The sequence below is a fragment of the Corythoichthys intestinalis genome, chromosome 15 (genome assembly GCF_030265065.1).
Source record: "Corythoichthys intestinalis isolate RoL2023-P3 chromosome 15, ASM3026506v1, whole genome shotgun sequence".
Taxonomy (NCBI): domain Eukaryota; kingdom Metazoa; phylum Chordata; class Actinopteri; order Syngnathiformes; family Syngnathidae; genus Corythoichthys; species Corythoichthys intestinalis.
In genome coordinates this window covers 50,417,361-50,440,199 of record NC_080409.1, presented here as the reverse complement: position 1 = coordinate 50,440,199, position 22,839 = coordinate 50,417,361, and the positions used below count along the sequence as shown (strand labels likewise).

Genomic DNA, 22,839 nt, shown 5'->3' with positions numbered 1-22,839 from the left:
TAATGCTAATTTTTACCAGTCTGGTAAACATTAGCATGCAATTTGCTAACTTGCAAAAGTCTGCTAGCTTAAATGCTAAATAATGCTAATGTTTACCAGTCTGGTAAACATTAGCATTTAAGCTAGCAGACTTTTGCAAGTTAGCAAATTGCAACAATGTAACAATTGGCTAACTTGCATACCAAAAGTCCACTTGCTTAAATGCTAATGTTTACCAGACTGGTAAACATTAGCATTATTTAGCATTTAAGCTAGCAGACATTTGCAAGTTAGCCAATTGCAAGAATGTAACAATTGGCTAACTTGCATACCAAAATTCCACTATCTTAAATGCTAATGATTACCAGACTGGTAAACATTAGCATTATTTAGCATTTAAGCTAGCAGACTTTTGCAAGGTAGCCAATTGCAACAATGTAACAATTGGCTAACTTGCATACCAAAATTCCACGAGCTTAAATGCTAATGTTTACCAGACTGGTAAACATTAGCATTATTTATCATTTAAGCTAGCAGACTTTTGCAAGTTTGCCAATTGCAACAATGTAACAATTGGCTAACTTGCAAACAAAAACCACTAGCTTAAATGTTCATGTTTACCAGACTGGTAAACATTAGCATTATTTAGCATTTAAGCTAGCAGACTTTTGCAAGTTAGCCAATTGCGCCAATGTAACAATTTGCTTACTTGCATACCAAAAGTCCACTAGCTTAAATGCTAATGTTTACCAGATTGCTTACATTAATGTTATTTTATTTTATTTCTGTCGATGTCCCTTTAGGGGCTCCGTAGATTTTTAACTCGGACAAAAACTAGGCATTTCATTAAATCTCAAATGCAAATAACCAGCAAACAGTAGTACACTGCTGGCCAAAAGTATTGGCACCCCTGCAATTATGTCAGATAATGCTCAATTTCTCCCAGAAAATGATTGCAATTTCAAATGCTTTGGTAGTAATGTTTCATTTATTTTGCTTGCAATGAAAAAACACAAAACACAATGAAAAAAATAATCATCATCATCATTATCATTTTACTCAAAACTCCAAAAATGGGCTCTACAAAAGTTTTGGCACCCTCAGCCTAATACCGTATTGGCCCGAATATAAAACGGTGTTTTTTGCATTGAAATAAGATTGAAAAAGTGGGGGTCATCTTATATTCGCGGTCTAGACGTTATACCCATTCACGATGCTAGATGGCGCCAGATATCATTGAAGCGATGTTCTGTCATGACAGATCTCAGCTACCCTCAAGTTTAACCGGTTTGCATTATATTATTGCAATGTTTTTCCTTATTCAGATTTGTTTCAAGACTACAGTTACAGTTAGACGTTATTTTGATGGTTAATGCAGTTATTGCAAATTTGTTTTATCACAATAGATTGGTTTATTTACATTTCAAAAACCAGTAGCCATTCATTTACGAACGAGTGATAGCACTTTAGTTTACATATTTAAATGTTCAGATATTAAGATTTGAATGAGGCAAAATAACATGCTTTTTCTCTCAAATATATTGTTATAATCATTTGTTTCAGATGTACTGTAATTACTTTCTGTATATTTGGTGTTCAAAAAGTCTTTTTTTCAAACTTGAGTCTTGAAAAAGAGGGGGTTGTCTTATAATCAGGGCCGTCTTATATCCGGGCCAATATGGTACTTGGTAGCACAACGTTTAGAAAAAATAACTGCGAACAACCGCATCCGGTATCCATCAATGAGTTTCTTACTATGCTCTGCTGGAATTTTAGACCATTCTTCTTTGGCCAACTGCTCCAGGTCTCTGAGATTTGAAGGGTGCCATTTTCAGATCTCTCCACAGGATTCAGGTCTGGACTCATTGCTGGCCACTTTAGAAGTTTCCAGTGCTTTCTCTCAAACCCTTTTTTTTGTGCTTTTGAAGTGTGTTTTGGGTCATTGTCCTGCTGGAAGACCCATGACCTCTGAGGGAGACCCAGCTTTCTCACACTGGGCCCTACATTATGCTGCAAAATTTGTTGGTAGTCTTCAGACTTCCATGCACTCGGTCAAGCAGTCCAGTGCCAGAGGTAGCAAAGCAACCCCAAAACATCAGGGAACCTCCGACATGTTTGACTGTAGGGACCGTGTTCTTTTCTTTGAAGGCCTCATTTTTTTCCTGTAAACTCTACATTGATGCCTTTTCCCAAAACCTCTACTTTTGTCTCATTTGACCAGAGAACATTCTTCCAAAACGTTTTTGGCTTCTCAGGTTAAGTTTTGGCGAACTCCAGCCTGGCTTTTTTATGTCTCTGGGTCAGAAGTGGGGTCTTCCTGGGTATCCTACCATAGAGTCCCTTTTCATTCAAGCGCCGACAGATGGTACGGGTTGACACTGTTGTACCCTCGGACTGCAGGACAGCTTGAACTTGTTTGGATTTTGGTCGAGGTTCTTTATCCACCATCCGCACAGTCTTTCGCTGAAATCTCTCATCAATTTTTCTTTTCCGTCAACATCTAGGGAGGTTAGCCACAGCGTCAAGGGCTTTACACTTATTGATAACACTTGCTTCCTCACAATTTTGCTTCTGAAGTCCTCAGACAGTTTTGTGGTCTTCTTTCTTTTCTCCATGCTCATTGTGGTACAAGGATACAGGACAGAGGTAGAGTCAACTTTAATCCCCTTTAACTGGCTCCAAGTGATATTTAGTTATTGCCACCACCTGTTATGTGCCAAAGTTAAGTAACAAGTGCTGTTAATTACACAAATTAGAGAAGCATCACATGATTTTTCATAGGGTGCCAATACATTTTTTGGGGTTTTGTGTAAAATTATCATGATTTCATTTTTTTCCCTATTCTCGTTTGTATTTTTTCATTGCAAGCAAAATCAATGAAGATATTACTACCAAAGCATTTGTAATTGCAGTCCTTTCCTGGGAGAAATTGAGCATTATCTGACAGAGTTGCAGGAGTGCCAATACTTATGGCCAGCAGTGAAAGCATACATATTTTGTACAAAGCCAGCATGTTGAGGTTTTTAACATGCTCTCTTGTCAAAAACGTCAGCTTCCTCATGTGAAAAAAAAAAAGAAATTCATCACATTTTCAATTCTAAAGTCTGACATGAACCCAGTCATAAATATAGCCCCATATGAAATTCTTTGAAAGGTATGGAGCCCCTAAAAAGGGCATCGACAGAAATAAAATAAATTTAAGCAAGCTGGTGCGGCCCACTTTGTGTCTTGGGCGCACCAGAAATTATCTGGTAAACATCAGCATTGTAAGTTAGCGGATTTTTGCTGTGCAAGTTAGCATTTAAGCTAGCGGACATTTGCTATGCAAGTTAGCCAATTGCAACAATGCAACAATTGGCAATTTGTGGTGCGCACCAGATTGTTTGTAGTGCGCACCAGAAGCTATTTGGTGAATATTAGCAGGATATAGCATTTAAGCTTGCAAACATTTGCTATAAAAGTTAACCAATTATTGTAAACATTAGCATTATATAGCATTTGAGCTAGCAGACTTTTGCTATGCAAGTTAGAGAATTGTTTTAAACATTAGAATTATATAGCATTTAAGCTAGCGGACTTTTGCTATGTATATTAGCCAATTGTTGTAAACAATAGCATTATACAGCATTTAAGCTAGTGGACTTTTGCTATTCGAGTTAGCCAATTGCAACAATGCAACAATTGGCAATTTGTGGCAGAAATTATCAGGTGAACATTAGCATGATATAGCATTTAAGTTCGCGGACTTTTCCTATGCAAGTTAGCCAATTGTTGCAATTGACTATAATTTTTGTGGCAATTGGCTAACTTGTATAGCGAAAGTCCGCTAGCTTAAATGCAAGAAAATGCTCATGTTTACCAAATAGATTTCTTAAATTTATTTTATTTCTGTCGATGTCCCTTTAGGTGCTCTGTAGAAAAGTGTACATAATAAGGATTTTTAAATGGATAAATATTCAGATGATTTCATTCAAAAATGACTAGCCAGCTCTTCATTTAAAGCACAGCTGTCCAAATAAATCCAAGGACCTCTTTGATTATTGTTACTTAAATAACACACCAAACAAACCCATCAATGTATTCAAAGCTTTGTAAAATAATTATGTTGATGTTTTATATACTGTATAATTGGAAAAAAAAAAAACAGCTAGGTACTAGTAACCGCTTCCCACTAAAATATATCCACTCCTGTATTGAGCGGTTGCAGAATCACATTTCACATTTAGACTCATATAAAGAGCATTCTTTACTAACCTGACCTCGGCATCACATTTTGGTGAGTAATGTATGATAGCTAGAGAGTACCATAGTTTTCGGACTATAAGCCGCCACCCACCAAATTTGACACGAAAACGGCATTCATTCATAAGTAACCTGCACAGGACTAAGGATGGGAACCTCTTTGTACCTCATGATACGATACGGTTTGCGATACAAAGTGTAATTTCCTCTTGAGTCGAATTCACGAACCTAGTCGTTTCTCTTTTCCTTAAAGGGAACCTCGGATTTAAAGATTTGTAGACTCTAATTAGCTACAATTGTTCTCTTTTACTAAAATATGTTATTAAAACACATAAAATATTGCCATTGATTTGAAAATTTATAATATTTAGCATGCTCTGACCTACGGAGGGCGTCATGGTTTACGCGTGCAATGGACCAGCAGGGCCGAGAACGAAAAGTGGTATTTGCCATGTGGCAAAATTTATTTTGCCATGTGGCATTTTTTTTTGCCATGTGGCAAAATGTATTTTGACATGTGGCATTTTTTTTTTGTATGTGGCAAAATGGATGCGCTGTAATGTAAAGTGTATGGTCAAAAATCAACCACACGTTTTTCAGCCATTCAAAATGAATGGAACATTTGGACGTGCACATACGTCAATGGCGTAGCCTGATTTGGGTGACAGTTGAATGTCAATGCGCTGTAATGATAATTGTATAGTCAAAAATCACAGCCACACGTTGTTCTGCCATTTAAAATGAATGGAAAATTTGGACGTGCATAGCTGTTAATGGCACGGACGTGCATGGCCCGCAAAAATGCTATAGACCACAGGTGTCAAACCAATTCCAGAAAGGGCCAAGTGGGTGCTGGATTTTGTTCCAACCGATACCATGCAGAGAGTTTAACCAATGAACTTCCTACAGAAACAAGCAGCACCTGACAAAGTTTAACTGATTACACATGTAAAAGATCTGATTGGTGAAAAGGTGTCCTCTTCATTGGTTGGAAAGCAAACCTGCACCCACTTGGCCCTTTCTGGAATCGGTTTGACACCTGTGCTATAGACTCCAAAAAATGCCACACACAAAAAAAATATGCCACACACCAAAATCCATTTTGCCACACACCAAGAAAAAATGCCACATGTAAAAATACATTTGCCACGTGGGAAAATCAAATTTGCCACATGGCAAAAAAAAAAAACCACATAGCAAAGAAAAAATGCTACATGGCAAAATCCATTTTGCAACATGGCAAAAAAAGCCACATGGCAAAATCAAATTTGCCACACGGCAAAAAAATGCCACATGGCAAAAAAAATGCCACATGAGAAAATCAATTTTGCCACATGGCAAAAAAATGCCACATGGCAAAATCCGTTTTGCAACATGACAAAAAAAGCCACATGGCAAAATCAAATTTGCCACATGGCAAAAAAATGCCACATGGCAAAAAAAATGCCACATGAGAAAATCAATTTTGCCACATAGCAAAAAAAAGCAACATGGCAAAATTAATTTTGCCACATGGCAAAAAAATGCCACATGGCAAAATCGGTTTTACCACATGGCAAAATACTGCCACACAGCAAAAAAAAAGCCACAAACCAAAATCCATTTTGCCAAGAAAAAATGCCACATGTAAAAATACATTTTGCCACATGGGAAAATCAATTTTGCCACATGGCAAAAAAAAAAAAAAGCCACATAGCAAAGAAAAAATGCCACATGGCAAAATCCATTTTGCAACATGGCAAAAAAAGCCACATGGGAAAATCAAATTTGCCACATGGCAAAAAAATGCCACATGACAAAAAAATTGCTACAAGAGAAAATCAATTTTGCCACATGGCAAAAAAAGCAACATGGCAAAATCCATTTAACCACATGGCAAAATACTGCCACACAGCAAAAAAAAAAAAAAAAAAAAAAAACCCACATGCCAAAATCCATTTTGCCACATCTAAAAAAAAAATGCCACATGGCAAAATCCATTTTACAACATGGCAAATACAACTTTTGGTTCTCGCTGTCTCTCCAATGGATACTGGGGTGTTGACGCGGTTGGGCTGGACTGGGAGAATAGCTGTGCTAAGTAGCAAGCGAAGCTAGTATGACGACTGGCATGATTTTGTCATTCTGCTGCTGGTCAGATTGTTTTGTTACAGAGCTGTGGGATGAGTTCCCGACGTCGTACCTGCATCCAATTCCAGCTCATCAGCGGTGATTTTAAACCGATCCTAGGCGGCTTGCCAAGAAATTGACTTGCTGCCATTTAAAAGTTTGTATATCCCTTCATTGTTAGTTGCGTCATTGCCTCTTTTTTTTTTTTCATTTGTCGACGCTCTCGTCTTTCGCACGGGAAATTTGGGTTTGATTACCTCTGGAGACTTTTATTTAATTGCTTTTTCTGCTCGCTTTGTGAAGTATCGTCAAATTGTGTAAAAACAAAAACTTTAAGAGAGGTTGGAATATCAAATTATTATAACTCATACTAGCATTTAACTTTTAGGAACTACAAGTCTTTCTATCCGTGGTTCCCTTTAAAATTCTAGGTCTGCCAAATTTGAGATATCTTTTGGAAAAGCCTGGAAAATCCTCTCAAAAACAAGTGTCGTGACCATGTGACAGAGGACAAACATTCGGATATGGATGAATCCTATTCAAACTAACAGTAAATGTTTATACTGTATTCCTTTTTTCCTGTTAGTTCTCAGGAAGCTTTGTGGCAATTTACATAAATAGCTCACTTAGATCAATGTAAAAGCCTGAGGCCAGGATTACGGTATATGTAAAGCATGTGTACAAAAGTACTGAGACACACCGGATGTTACTAGGGCGATCTAAATTGTTTCCTGAATCGTAATTAGAAGCGGTTTTGCGAGGCAAAGGCCCAAATAGTAAAATTCCAATTTTGCAAAAATGTTCCATTCATTTCTAATGGGATGCCATTGACAGCCATGTACGTCCAAATTTCCCATTCATTTTTCAATGGCAGATAATCTTAGGGTCCTTGTGATTTTTGACCATTTACCATGACTGCCCATTGTCATTAAACTGGCACCCGAGTGAGCCCATGCCATTGACGGGCATGTACGTCCATATTTCCCATTCATTTTCAATTACAGAAAAACCTGTGTGGAAAAATTTTCCTTCACCCGTAAATGCCGTTTTTTTTTTCTTTCAAAAATGTATCCATGTTTGACCGAATCACATAATTTGCAAATCAAAAATTCCAGGACGGTAAGGTAAGTATAAAAGTTATATACAAAATTTAGCCAAAATGTACGATTCCCACAAAATTCGCCAAAAACGGTCCTATTCATTTCCAATGGGATGCCATTGACAGCCATCTACGTCCAAATTTCCCATTCATTTTCAATGGCAAGAAATCTTAGGTCTTTGTGATTTATGACAATATACCGTGACTGCTCATTGACATAAAACTGGCGCCCAAGTAAGTCCATGCCATTGACGGCCATGTACGTCCAAATTTCCCATAATTAATTTTTAAATTTCTGATTCATTTTCAATGGCAGGAAAACATAGGTCCTTGAGATTTTTGACCATTTACCATAACTGCCCATTGTCATTAAACTGGCGCCCAAGTAAGTCCATGCCATTGACAGCTATGCACGTCCAAATTTCCCATTCATTTTCAACGGCAGAAAATCTTAGGTCCTTGTGATTTTTGACCATTTACCATGACTACCTATTGACATTAAACTGGCGCCCAAGTCCATGCCATTGAAAGCCATTGATGGCCATGTACGTCCAAATTTCCCATTAATTTTCAATGGCAGAATTTTTTTTTAGATATATCTGTTTTGACCAAATCGCATAATTTGCACATAAAAAATTCCAGGATGGTAAGGGGCATAATAGTTCTATACAGAATTTGGCCAAAACATACGATTCCACCAATAGTCGCCAAAAACAGTCTCATTCATTTCTAAAGGGATGCCTTAGACATCCATGTACGTCCAAATTTCCCATTGATTTTCAATGGCAGGAAATCTTAGGTCCTTGTGATTTCTAACCATTTACCATGACTGCCCATTGACATAAAACTAGCGCCCAAGCAAGTCCATGCCATTGGCAGCCATGTACGTCAAAATTTTCCATAATTTTACATTTCTGATTCATTTTCAATGGCAGAAAAACCTGCGTGGTTGTGATTTTTTTTTACCAAAACTTACCATTACAGCCTATTGACATTTAACTAGCGCCCAAGTAAGTCCATGCCATTGACAGCCATGCTAGTCCATGCCATTGGCAGCCATGTACGTCAAAATTTTCCATAATTAATTTTAAATTTCTGATTCATTTTCAATGGCAGAAAAACCTGCGTGGTTGTGATTTTTTTTTTACCAAAACTTACCATTACAGCCTATTGACATTTAACTGGCGCCCAAGTAAGTCGATGCCATTGAAATGGCTTGAAATGACCTGATATCAACAGGATGTGTCCCCGAAATTTCCCCGAATCAACAGGAAGTAACCTGACAGATCCGTACATACCACAGCAAAGCCTCATCTAGTTTCTCCAGAAATTGCCGTTTCTAGTTTTTCATCTTATTAAACCCTAATGCAAACGTCCATAAAATGTCTCTGATAAGTAATGTCCAGGTGTCCCAATAATTCTGTCCACACAGTGTGCACGCCTGTTTTCCTCCGCATAAAAACCTTGCTGATTAAAAGCCCGGCGACCTTTCCCCCACTTGCATGACCACAGTCATTGACTGCTCATAACCTCCATGATGCGAATGAGATTCTGCAGACCCAAAAGGTAACCATCCTCGCGGTTGCCCTCTCGCCAATCAACGTCATGCTTCAACACGTGGCCCTCCGGCAACGCGGTGGTTTTGCCAAAGTCAATGATCCACACCTGAGCTTTTCCCGTGTGGTCGTGGATGAAAAGCAGAGAGCTGCCGATGACCTGAAGGAGGGAAAACAATACCGCTCAGTATGACACAGAGCAGCTCTATAGAAACTGAAACCAAGCAATACTGCAGGCAAAAAATGTGCAATGCAGAGGCAAAAAACACAAATAAGGAAATGTATTTGATTAAAACACTACTAGTGCTCCAACGATTAATCAAGTAATTCGATTAGACAAAAGCTTCAAATCAAATTTTGCTGCTTCGAGGATTAGTTTAATTAGAGTGGCGTTGTAATGGTTTGTTTTGAAAGAGTTTGGATGTATACTCTGCTCTCTTGTGGCAACACTGAAGATGACATAACTCGTCCAACGGCTGAATCCAGCTGCTCCCTGTTAAGGCCAACGTGAGGTATGTTTTGTTTGAGCTAATACAGTAGGGCAAATAAGTATTTAGTCAACCACTAATTGTGCAAGTTCTCCGAATTGAAAATATTAGAGAGGCCTGTAATTGTCAACATGGGTAAAGCTCAACCATGAGACAGAATGTGAAAAAAAAAAGAAAATCGCATTTTTTGATTTTTGAAGGATCTATCTCCAAATTAGAGTGGAAAATAAGTATTTGGTCAATACCAAAAGTTCATCTCAATACTTTGTTATGTACCCTTTGTTGGCAATAACGGATGCCAAACATTTTCTCTAACTCTTCACACGCTTTTCACACACTGTTCCTGGTATTTTGGCCCATTCCTCCATGCAGATCTCCTCTAGAGCAGTGATGTTTTGGGGCTGTCGTTGGGCAACACAGACTTTCAACTCCCTCCACAGATTTTCTATGGGGTTGAGATCTGGAGACTTTCGAAACCACTCATTTGTTGCCCTGGCTGTGTGTTTGGGATCATTGTCATGCTGAAAAGACCCAGCCATGTCTCATCTTCAATGCCCTTGCTGATGGAATGAGATTTTCACTCAAAATCTCTCGATACATGGCCTCATTCATTCTTTTCTTTTACACAGATCAGTCGTCCAGGTCCCTTTTCAGAAAAACAGCCCCAAAGCATGATGTTTCCACCCCCATGCTTCACAGTGGGTATGGTGCAATTCAATAATCTTTCTCCTACAAACAGGAGAACCTGTGTTTCTACCAAAAAGTTCTATTTTGGTTTCATCTGACCATAACACATTCTCCCAGTCCTCTTCTGGATCATCCAAATGCTCTCTAGCGAACCGCAGACAGACGTGTACTTTCTTCAGCAGGGGGACACGTCTGGCAGTGCAGGATTTGAGTCCCTGGCGGTGCATTGTGTTACTGATAGTAGCCTTTGTTACTGTGGTCCCAGCTCTCTGTAGGTGATTCACTAGGTCCCCCCGTGTGATTCTAGGATTTTTGCTCACCGTTCTTGTTATCATTTTGACGCCACGGGGTGAGGAGGGAGTTGAAAGTCCGTGTTGCCCAACGACAGCCCCAAAACATCACTGCTCTAGAGGAGATCTGCATGGAGGAATGGGCCAAAATACCAGCAACATTGTGTGAAAAGCTTGTGAAGAGTTATAGAAACGTTTGGCCTCCGTTATTGCCAACGAAGGGTACATAACAAAGTATTTAGATGAACTTTTGGTATTGACCAAATACTTATTTTCCACCATGATTTGCAGATAAATTCTTTACAAATCAAACAATGTGATTTTCTGTTTTTTTCCCCCCACATTCTGTCTCTCGTGGTTGAGGTTTACACATGTTGAGACAAGTACAGGCCTCTCTAATATTTTCAAGCATTTTCCCCACTGTATGTTTGTTTATGCATTTGTTGTTTAGTTTGGAAGTATATGTATCAAGAATACACTGTCCTCTGGTGGCAGCGTTGGGTCTGGCAGGACTATCGCCTTATGACTGAGGCCATGTCTACACTTAGCGTTTTTTTGGGTTTTTTTTAAAACCTAGGTTCCTGAACTAATACGTCGGAAAAAATAATTATGTCCACACCTGCATGTATGTAAACAAAGAAAAAAAACTTTCACAGCCAACCGCGTTCATTCATTTTTTAAGTACATTCATAGCAATGGGCGAAAAATAATTGTGTAAAATAGCCCCATTCCCCACAGCATTGGCGTTATCTTTCGCAATATTTACGTAATTTTTTTTTGCCTGGTTTTTGCTTTTAAACAAGAATCAAAACTGTTTTACGTCCATATCTGTAAAGAATTCAGGGATTTGAGCATTTATTGACAAGAATTTTTAACGTAAAAAGCTCTTTGTGGTGGTAAATTACGCCACAGTGGCTTAAAGACGAGGAGCACAATCAACATATTTACATAAAATAAATGCTAAGTGCCCGTTTTTTTTTTTTTTTTTTTTTTGCTTTGAACCAAGAATCGAGACTTTTTACGTCCATATCTATAAATAATTCGGGGATTTATTCGCAAGAATTATCAACGTAAAAAGCTCTTTGTCTGTGTTTCCACTCGGTCAGCTTTGACGGAAATAGGCCCCCTACGAATCGGCCCCGTGTCCCGTCAATATATTATGAAGTCTATGCTGGCGTATATACTGCACCCTCGGCCAAACTGAAAAAACTGTGACTTATAGTCTGAAGAATAAGGTACATTAAACCACGCAAAAGAATAGAGATTGAACCCTTACGCAAAAATGATGTCTATTATTAGTTATTTAGTCACCCAGTGAATTGTTTAATGAGTAAATGAAAAGACAAAACCTATGCAAGCAATTATTCTGACAGTAGGAATTGTGACTTGGTTGGAGGAGACAAAAGGAAGAGGAAGTGACAAACCAGGAAATTAAATGAAACGGACACGCTTCTGTTTGTGACGGTTCCACATAAAAGCTAATGGAATTCTGACACAGGTAAAAAAAAAAAAAAAAAAACATCATTTTCAAATGTTGCATGTTACACTAGCTGTTAGCTAGCCACTAGGGCAACATGCTAATGCTACTACAGTATGTTAAATATCACCCTCTTTACCTCATGTTGCTTGAAGAATTCTGATGTTTTCAGCGCCTGTTGGATCGCCAGCAGTCTTGTCAGGTAAGACTTCTGGAAGAAATGAAATTGCACGTGATCAGTTCATTTAACATTGATGAGCAAAAACGTTTTTTTGGGAGTACCACACTGCGTGTCGTTAGGGATAGCAATGTTAGCGAACATGATAATGTAAGTAGATTTGAAGTTGGTTACACAGTCCATACAAATAAAGTGTCACTATTTACAATGTACTTTTAAGTTTTATTTGATCAAGTGCGTACTGTCCAGAAAGAATAATAGCCTGGAGGTCTAGCTCATGTGTGTTTGTCCTTGTATGCATTAGCCTCATCTTGTCATTTTTGCTTTCAATTGTATGGCTTCTACATACTATAAAGTTGACGTCGCCTTCGACGAAGCCCTTGAACTCCTCCATGACATCCTGCTCCGACCTGGTTTTCTTGAAGTCGGTACGACAGGTGCCGTCACATTTCTGAAAACAAAGAAGCGACTCTAAATTATTTTGTGACATGGCATTTTTTGTGATGACATCATATTACTTGTTTGCTACAGGTATCAGCATTGAATGCTTTTTTAAAAATGATAATGTTTTTTAACCAATATATTGATACTCCAACTCCAAAAATCCAATACCGATACCAAACTGATACCGATATATGTGGCTGTGGACTTAACATATTATGGCTGATGGTAATGGGATGACCCATTAGATACTTTAATAATGATAAATGTAACAACTTCAATAAACATTCTGTGAAAAATAAGAGCACTTCAACTGAAGTTATGGAAAAAGTGCCTATATTGGACCACTATATGGCTCACATAGTGCTTCTGATTCAAAATTACAACAAAAGGCACACAACTTCAGAACAGTTCTCACATAACAAATCCCAAGCATCTTGGTTTGGAGAAATCTAATGGTCAGTAAGCATAACTGCTGTGCTAAGCTGTGACCAGCTTTTACAAAGGCAGAAGGTTTCTACATTCACTCTGAACGCAAAACCAATGATGAAAACTGATGTCGATATTATCTGGTATCATTTTAAAATGCTTTTATCAGCCGAGATTATCAGCTACCCGATAATATCAGACAACTCAACGAAATTGTGTTTAAAAAAAATATATATATATGCATTATGTAATAAGTTTACAAAATTTTTAATGCCTTGAACATTTAGTTTATCGTCACAATGTTTAATCGATTAACTCAAGAATTTTGATCGGAAAAAAGGTACGAAACAAATTTTGCTGCTTCGAGTATTCGTTTAATTAGAGTGGCGTTGTAATGGTATGTTTTGAAAGTGTTTCCATTTAGTTTTATTGATTTGGGTGGATACACTGCCCTCAAGTGGCAACATTGAATATGACATAACTCATCTAACATAGCTAAATCCAGCTTCTCCCTGTAAAGACCAACATAAGCTAAGTTTTTGTTTGAGCTAATGTTTTTTCAATGCATTCGTAAATTACTTTAGAGGTATAGTTAGCCTTTTTTGTAGCAATATGTGTTTTGAACCACATTTTAAGAGCATTGTAAAAAAAAAAAAAAAAAAAAAAAACACACCATAGCAATTTATAGCATTTAAGCTAGCGGACTTTTGCAATGCATGTTAGCCAATTGTTCTTTTGTTGTACTTAGATCCTCATTTATTTATTACTTGGGGTTAGGTAAATGGGGGGGGGGGTGTATAGTACATATAGTAATAGGGTGGTAGGTGGGCCCCACACTTTCTCTCTATGGCATGGTTCCCGGGGCGTGGGGGAGGCCCTCGACCTGGGCTGCTGGCCGTGGGAGTGGGGGGATGTCGGGGCTCCAATCTCACTTCGCCCCTCTCTTCTCTGCCTGGGTATCCGCCCTGCGCTCCTTCACGGGTTGCTGGCTGGATGCCTGTGTATCGGCTGAGTGTCGCCTGCTTTGGCGGGGGACCCTGCCCTGCCCTGGGCTTGATGGGCCGTTGGGGATCCCGTGGCGTGCTGTGCCGGTTGGGGGGCTGCGGCTGTGGCTCGAGGGCCGGGTGGGCGGACAGGGGTGGGCGTTGGGTTGGTGGTACGTCCTCTCATCCCACCCCTGAAGGACGAATGATGGGGGTGCAGGTGGCACTGGGACCAACCTGGATCCTGGGGGTGTGACAATGGCTCCTTTGCTGGGCTGCGGGAGGAGGGATGGGCTGCGCCGCCCCCCCCCTGGGCTGGCTGGGTGGGGGCTGTGGCCCTGGGTTGGCGCCCGCGCAGCGTCTCCACTCATCTGCATGGCTGTCACGTGTTAGGTGGGGCTCGATGTGCGAACGCGGCTGGATGTGATTGGGCGTGCTCGGGTGGGGGTCCCGGTGCCGGGATTGGCGATGGGGCGGCATAGGGTCGGTTGCCAACGGGCTTACACTCACAAGGGATTCACACGATTACTGGTTTCTAGATCACAGAGCTGATTTGTGTACACTCCACCCCTCCCAATCACTTAGCTTATAGACTCCCCCAATTCCCTCCCCTTCTTTCCATGGTCACCAGGCCCCCAACATGGTGTCAACCGGAAATACATTTAGTTGACGATAGCACCAACATACTCATAGTTAGTGTAGGCGTTCAATGTATTTCTTGTTGTTGTTTGTGTTTTTCTTTTTTCTCTTGTGTTTCTTTTGTTTTCTTCTGTTCACCCATAACCCCTTCCTGTTCGCTGCTTTGTCATAATAAACGAGGTATGTTGAACGATCACAATGGGAGTATGTCATACTCTCAATGTGAAACATTAAAACTGTTCAGACCATCCGGACACTTAGACTTCCATTCTCCGTGTCAAACAGCTGAACAGGACAGTTTAAAAAAAAAAAAAATTTTTTAAAGGTAAATGGGGGGTTCAGCACATCACATGAGTGACACAACCTAACACTGCTATGATGCATGCTAATTACACATAAGAAAATGTCACACATGGTGAACATACAACAGAAACTGGCGCATTTTCGTCTCGGCAGACAAAAACGGGCATTCTCCTCGTTATGTTTTAGTCTCCCAAGACAAGTTTTAAGCTCGTTATCGTCTCGGCGTCGTCATGAAAAAAATGTTTGTCGTCGATGGCATAATATCAAAATAACTTATTCACTACCATTGATAGCGACTGACGTCCAATCCATTTGAACTGGGAGGGCTATTAATGAATGATCACTGAGTCAATCATGTGAAAATTTTGTTTTTTTGTACCTTGATGCCATCTATCCTGAAGCCCATGGTGCTGCTGGAGCTCATGCTTTCCCTCCACTGCATGTAGCGAGGTTTGGTGACTCCACGTTGAGCGTGTTCCTGGGCAGTCGGGCCTTCTTTATCCACCTCCACCATCTTGTTGTAAAGGTCCTCCCTGGGCTTGGGCCGCTCCCGTGCGCGAACCAGTTCGTCCTCCAAGTAGGTTCTGCAAGCGTGAGGAGCGTGTTTACACGCCGTCGGCATTTAGGAAAATAAACAGCCGAGGATGTTTACATTTAGGGCGCACATGACTTGCACTCCCTGGGTTATTGACAAGGCTAGTGATGTTTTGTTAGACGGGCTCATAAACAAGCACACGTGACCTGCGGTTTAGTTTTTGAGCTGCACTTCCTCTGCAGGAGGAGCTGAGAGGAAACTCCAGCGTGAGGTAAACAGCATTTGTGAAAGTAAGCGGAAAGTATGCGATTAACTAACAGGGGAGTCTCCAGGGACACCCTGAGAGTGTGAGTGTGATGCAAACGTGTCATCACGCAGCTAGCGCGTGGACGAGTAGTTTATGAAGAGTGACAGAGCGAAAAGGGAAGTAGAAGGGGCAATCTGTTTGTGTGTATTCAGGGTATGTGCAGGAAGTGAAGCATAAAGCTTGCACTGAGAACAGGTGTTCCCTCATACAGTGGTATGAAAAAGTATGTGAACCATTTGGAATTTCTCACATTTCTGCATTAAATCACCATCAAATGTAATCTGATCTTTGTCAAAATCACACAGATGAAAAAACTGTCTGCTTTAACTAAAACCACCCAAACATTTATAAATGTTCATATTTTAATGAGGATAGCACGCAAACAATGACAAAATGGGGAAAAATAAGTAAGTGAACCCTCTGCCTAAGGAGACCTAAAGAGCAATTGAAACCAATTTTTACCAAACACTTTAAGTCGGGTGTGTGCCCAATCACTAATGAGTGGTTTAAAGCTGCCCAGCCCACTATAAAACACACACCTGGTAAGAATTGTCTTGATGAGAACCATTGTCTGATCATTCCTCGGTAGGGATTTTTTTTTTTTGTGTGGACATTTTACTTCTTTTAGAACAGGTTGTCACATTATTACATGCACATCAAAGGTGATTGCTCTAAGACTGCAAGAGAAGCTCGGCTTCCCCTCAAAATGTCAAAAAATAAGTGATCAAATCTCTCCGTGATTCATTACTTTATCATGGTGAAGAGGTTTGTGTGTCCCAATGATCTAATACAGTGGTATGAAAAAGTATCTGGACCTTTTGGAATGTCTCAAATTTCTGCATAAAATCACCATCAAATGTGATCTGATCTTTGTCAAAATCACACAAATGAAAAAAACAATGTCTGCTTTAACTAAAACCACCCAAACGTTTATAGGTTTTCATATTTTAATGAGGATAACATGCAAACAATGCCAGAAGGGGGAAAATAAGTAAGTGAACCTTCTGCCTAAGGAGACCTAAAGAGCAATTGAAACCAATTTTTACCAAACAATTTAAGTCGGGTGTGTGCCCAATCACTGATGAGTGGTTTAAAGCTGCCCAGCCCACTATAAAACACACACCTGGTAAGAATTGTCTTGATGAGAAGCATTGTCTGATCATTCCTCGGTCAAGAGAGCTATCTGAAGACCTATGATCAAGGATTGTTGATTTGTATAAAGCTGGGAAATGATTCAAAACCATCTCTGAAAGTCTGGATGTTCATCAAACGACAGTCAGAGAAGTTGTCTACAAATGGAGAGATTTTGATACAGTTGCTTCTCTCCCAAGGAGTGGCCATCCACCAAAGATGATGCCAAGAGTTTAGCGCAGAATACTCAGAGAGGTAAAAAAAGAACCCTAGAGTGTCTGCTAAAGACTTACAGAAATCACTGCCACACTCCAATATCTATGTGCACATATCAACTATATGTAAAACTATGGCCGAGAATGTTGTTCATGGGAGGACTCCACGAAGGAAGCCACTGCTGTCTAAAAAAAACATTGCTGCTCATTAAGTGTTCGCAAAAAGGCACTTGGACATTCCACAGAAGTTTTGGCAAAATATTTTGTGGACTGATGAAACCAAAGTTGAATTGTTCGGGAGTAACGCACAACGTCATGTGTGAAGGAAAAATGGAACAGCTCACCAACATCAACACCTCAACCCCACCGTAAAGCATGGTGGTGGGAGCATCATGATTTGGGTCTGTTTGCTTCCTCAGGGCCTGGACAACTTGCAATCATTAATGAAAGAATGAATTCAAAAGTTTATCCGGTTGTTTTGCAGGAAAACCTTAGGCCATCTGTCAGACTGTTGAAGCTAAAAAGAGGATGGATGCTGCAACAAGACAGTGATCCAGTACACAGAAGTAAATCAACTTCAGAAAAACAAAATACACGTTCTGGAGTCACCCAGTCAAAGTCCAGACTTGAACCCCATTGAAATGCTGTGGCATGACTTAAAGACAGCGATTCATGCCAGACATCCCAGGAATCTGACTGAACTCCAGCAGTTTTGTAGAGAAGAATGGGCCCGGATTTGTACTGGTCGATGTGCCAGATTGATCTGCAGCTACAGGAAGCCTCTGGTTAAAGTTATTGCTGCCAAAGAGGGGGGGCACAAAATATTAAATGTGATGCTTCACTTACTTATTTTTCCCTCTTCTGTCATTGTTTGCATACTATCCTCATTAAAATATGAAAACCTATAAATGTTTAGGTTGTCTTAGTTAAAGCAGAAACTGTTTTTTTATCAGTGTGATTTTGCCAAAGATCAGATCACATTCCATTATTTTATGCAGAAATGTAAGAAATTCCAAAAGGTTCAGTTTTTCATACCACTGTATGTTTAGTTTTCACTGGTAGGAAACTTTCATTCGTCTCTTTAGCTTTGTCTCCCAGGCATTTTTTTCATGGTAGTTAAGTATTTTTAATGTTTCACGAGAAGGACTAACTCAGTTTAGTTGTTAGACAATTCATACAATGTGAAGAAAAGCCTTCTTACCTGACACCCATCTTGCAATCCATGACATTTGGAAGGTCAAAAGGTGCCAGCAGGTCAGCCATGTGTATGAAAGACTCGCCATCTCTCTCCACCACGCCATGATAAAGAGGCACATATGGCAGCAGCACGTCGCCTTTCAGCTTCTCAAAACACTGCACCTCATTATCGGAAAATTTCTTCAGAATGCTGCCCTCGTCTGCTGCTTTGAAGTTGCCTGAGATTAGACAGTAAATTTGGAATTATGAGGGCTAAGATTGTTTTGGAGGGGGATTCGGACGAGCTGACCTTACCTTGATGCCCTGCGAGCTGCACCCAGTTTACCTTTCTTTTCTGGATGGCACTGAAGGGCCATTGGACCATGGTTTTCAACTTCCACCATGGCTTGTGTTGCTGGAAACATACATGATTACAATTAAAACATGTTAACTTGACGGCGATAAATGTCCATTTGAACTGCGAGGCAGGGGCGGATCTAGAAGTATTTATGGGGGGGTGAGAGGGGGCAAAACATTTTTGAGAGTGGCAAATATTTCATGATGGTATCATACTTATCGATTCTTTGGACAATGATACGATGTTCTGCGATAATTCGATTCAAAGGTCGATCGATTGAATACAGAATTACCGTATTGGCCCGAATGTAAGACGGCCCTGATTATAAGACGACCCCCTCTTTTTCAAGACTCAGGTTTGAAAAAAAGACGTTTTGAACACCAAATTAATTTTTATACAGAAAATAATTACAGTACATCTGATAAAAATGATTCTAACAATATAATTGGGAGAAAAAGCATGTTATTTTGCCTCATTCAAATCTTAATATCTGAACATTTAAATATGTAAACTAAAGTGCAATCACATTCGTAAATGAATGGCTACTGGTTTTTGAAATATAAATAAACCAATCTATTGTGATAAAACAACAAAATTGCAATAACTGCATTTACCATCAAAGTCAAGTCTAACTGTAGTCTTGAAACAAATCTGAATAAGGAAAAACATTGCAGTAAAATAATGCAAACTGGTTAAACTTGAGAGTAGCTGAGATCTCTCACGACAGAACATCGCTTCAATGATATCTGGCGTCATCGAGCGTCGTGAATGGGTATAATGTCTAGACAGCGAATATAAAACGATGCTCTCTTTTTCAATCTTGTTTCAATGCAAAGAACACCTTCTTATATTCGGGCCAATACGGTATGTAGACAGTTAATACAATCAGTTCCAAGTTACCTAAAGCATCAAAAAATATAAAAATCAGTTTTGATGTATATGACCATTTCGTTGATGAAACATTTTGATGGGGGAAAATATTACATTATGCCTTTGTGATGTATGATTGCCTCTGTGACCTAGATTGTCCGCCACTTCGACACCATAGTATTGTTTTTCACCTTGGGTTCCATAGTTAGGAGGGAATCTCACGAGATAACTTGTTTTGCACCATAGTATTGTTTCTTACACGCCTGGGTTCCATAGTTAGGAGGGAATCTCACGAGATAACTTGTTTTGCACTCATAGTATTTACCGTGAGAACACAACATCTGCTACCGGACGGCACAATCTGGGAACCACGCAAAGAAAAGCCCCTTTTTCGAGGGGCTGAACCAAAAGTAGCTTTGTCATTGGACGGGGCTGTGCCGCCTGGGAGCGGAGGTTGGCCGTCTCCGCCCCCGTGTGGCGCGTTCCTACAAAAACCGGGCATTTCCGCGCGACCAGTGAAGTCTAACTAGCTGACTATGAAATCGTATGTAGACATGACAAAAAGGCCCATGTGATATTTACAAATTTATACGATATAAACTTAGTTTCATACAATCTTTTTCATATTATTACCGTATTGGCCCGACTATAAGACAGTGTTTTTTGCATTGAAATAAGACTGAAAAAGTGGGGGTCGTCTTATATTGGGGGTCTAGACATTATACCCATTTACGACGCTAGATGGCGCCAGATATCATTGACGCGAATGCCGAACTTGAGGAGTAATGTTCTGTCATCACAGACCTCAGCTACTCTCAAGTTTAACCAGTTTGCATTATTTTATTGCAATTTTTTTTCCTTATTTAGATTTGTTTCAAGACTACTGTTAGTTAGACCTCACTTTGATGGTTAATGCAGTTATTGCAATTTGGTTGTTTTATCACAAAAGATTGGTTTATTTACATTTCAAAAACCAGAAGCCATTCATTTAAGAATGTGATTGCACTTTAGTTTACATATTTAAATGTTCAGATATTAAGATTTCAATGAGGCAAAATAACATGTTTTTTCTCTCAAATATATTGTTATAATAATTTGTTTCAGATGTACCGTAATTATTTTTTGAATAGAAAATAATTTGGTGTTCAAAAAGTCTTTATTCAAACTTGAGTCTTGAAAAACAGGAGGTCGTCTTATAATCAGGGCCGTCTTATATTCGGGCCAATACGGTATTAGATCTTCACTGACACCACTACATAATTGATGGCCATAAATGTCAAATTGACTTGAGCATTGGTCCTGACTTGGGTGGCAACTGGGACGGCAAGCCTGTCTTTTTGAAATAAAAAATTTTTGGGTGGCAGTTGCCACCCCATGCCACCCTAGTTGATCCGCTCCTGCTGGGAGGGTTGGCAGTAGATGATCATGTGCTCATGCCAATCTATATTATTTCAGTGACGGTTCATGCATTAAAAGTACATTTCCAAAGCATTTTAAGAACATTCTATACTAGCCCTTCAGTGTCATGTTATTTTCATTAGCTATTAGGTGGGCAAACTGGCACAAGTGGGAGGCTCAAATTGTGCAAAAATTCACCCACCCTGTGGAGAGATTTTAAGCATTGATGTACTCTGACCACTTTACATTCCTAACTACCTACAGTACATGCTGTTAACCAGTTCCACATAAAATCCAGTTCATATGAACTGTAGAAGGTCAAAGATTTGACAGTGAGTAGGGGCATAACAAGAAAGTTCTATGCTGTGAACCTGGTCAGCCATAAAAAGTAACACATAAATTATGCACAGGACGCTGAGTGCTGTGAAATTGCAGAAGTTATATTAACGTACTTAATGTCTGTAATAGCTGCGTACTCACTTGTTGTTCATATGTTGGCTTAAATGTGCACTCTCTCTCTCTTTTTTTATACAGAGTTACAACACACTCCTAAAGACGCGGAACAGTGTGTCCTTTAATTTTGCTGTAAACAGCAAATAGTTTTGACATCAAAAGGTGAATGGAAGGAAGAGTCAACTGTTTAGCATTTATCTGGATCTGATGCATAACTTACAAGACATAACCTTTTGTTTGAAACCAATTTGTTTTGCTTGTAAAGACTATCCACAGGTTGACTGGTTAGAGGTTAAAGGACCAACATGAAGATCAACAAGTTGATGTACAGTACTTATATGGCGCATTTTTCTACATGGTTACCATGCCTAAAGTGCTTTACATTAGCACACATTTACCCTTTCACGCACACATTCACACACCAATGGTGCTGCTGCCATGCAAGGCAAGACGCTGCCAACTAGGGTTGGGAATCTGTGGCATGGAGCCGATTCGATATGTATCTAGATACACAGGTTACGATTCGATTGGGGCTGCAGCTATCGATTATTTTAGTAGTCGATTAATCGATGAACTAGTTAGTTTGAATAATCGAGTAATGGGATAAGGAACATGAAAAATTAAAATACCCGAGCTGAGCCTGAAACGATATAAAAAAATAAAAGATTTATTCACAACAAAAGAACAGCATAAGTCTGCTAGCTTAAATGCTATAAAACTAGGGTTGTCAAACGATTAAAATTTTTAATCGAGTTAATTACAGCTTAAAAATTAATTGTAATTAATCGCAATTCAAACCATCTATAAAATATGCCATATTTTTCTGTAAATTATTGTTGGAATGGAAAGATAAGACACAAGATGGATATATACATTCAACATACGGTACATAAGTACTGTATTTCTTTATTATAACAATAAATCAACAAGATGGCATTACCATTATTAAAATTCTGTTAAAGCGATCCATGGATAGAAAGACTTGTAGTTCTTGAAAGATAAATGTTAGTATAAGTTATAGAAATTTTATAATAAAACCCTTCATGTTTTCGTTTTAATAAAATTTGTAAAATTTTCAATCAAAAAAATAAACTAGTAGCCCGCCATTATTGATCTCAATAATTACTTACACAATGCTCATGGGTGCTGAAGCCTATAAAATCAATCGCACCCAAGCGCCAGCAGAGGGCGCCAAACTCCGAAAAAACACAACAAGTACACATTTCACTGTGCAGTCATTTTAATCTGTTTGAGCGGGGCATTTGTGCGTTAATTGCGTCAAATATTTTAACGTGATTAAATAAAAAAATTAATTACCGCCCGTTAACGCGATAATTTTGACAGCCCTATATAAAACGCTAACTTTTTTTTTTTTTAACATGCTCTTAACAAATTGTTCAGACACATATTCCCACAGAAATGGCTAAATATACCAATAAACTAAATTACGAATGCATTAAAAAACATTAGCTCAAACAAAAAAAATTCTTATGTTG

The 22,839-nt window shown here is 39.2% G+C and overlaps 2 protein-coding genes across 2 annotated transcripts in view; one reads left to right on the top strand and one right to left on the bottom strand.

Moving 5' to 3' along the window:
• Positions 1 to 193: 193 nt before the first annotated feature.
• Positions 194 to 15,633, bottom strand: itpka (inositol-trisphosphate 3-kinase A). Its single transcript, XM_057859283.1, has 4 exons — positions 15,280 to 15,633; positions 12,455 to 12,556; positions 12,067 to 12,138; positions 194 to 9,145 (listed from the first exon to the last, which is right to left on the bottom strand). The coding sequence occupies exons 1-4, from the start codon at positions 15,520 to 15,522 to the stop codon at positions 8,942 to 8,944; spliced, it is 621 nt and encodes a 206-aa protein (XP_057715266.1). The 5' UTR covers positions 15,523 to 15,633; the 3' UTR covers positions 194 to 8,941.
• ivd (isovaleryl-CoA dehydrogenase) overlaps positions 12,083 to 22,839 on the top strand; it is a 63,281-nt gene continuing 52,524 nt past the window's right edge. Inside the window, exon 1 of the mRNA XM_057859282.1 lies at positions 12,083 to 12,129. Within this exon, the coding sequence (XP_057715265.1) occupies positions 12,090 to 12,129 (40 nt within the window). The 5' untranslated portion in view covers positions 12,083 to 12,089. The remainder of the gene's footprint in view (positions 12,130 to 22,839) is intronic.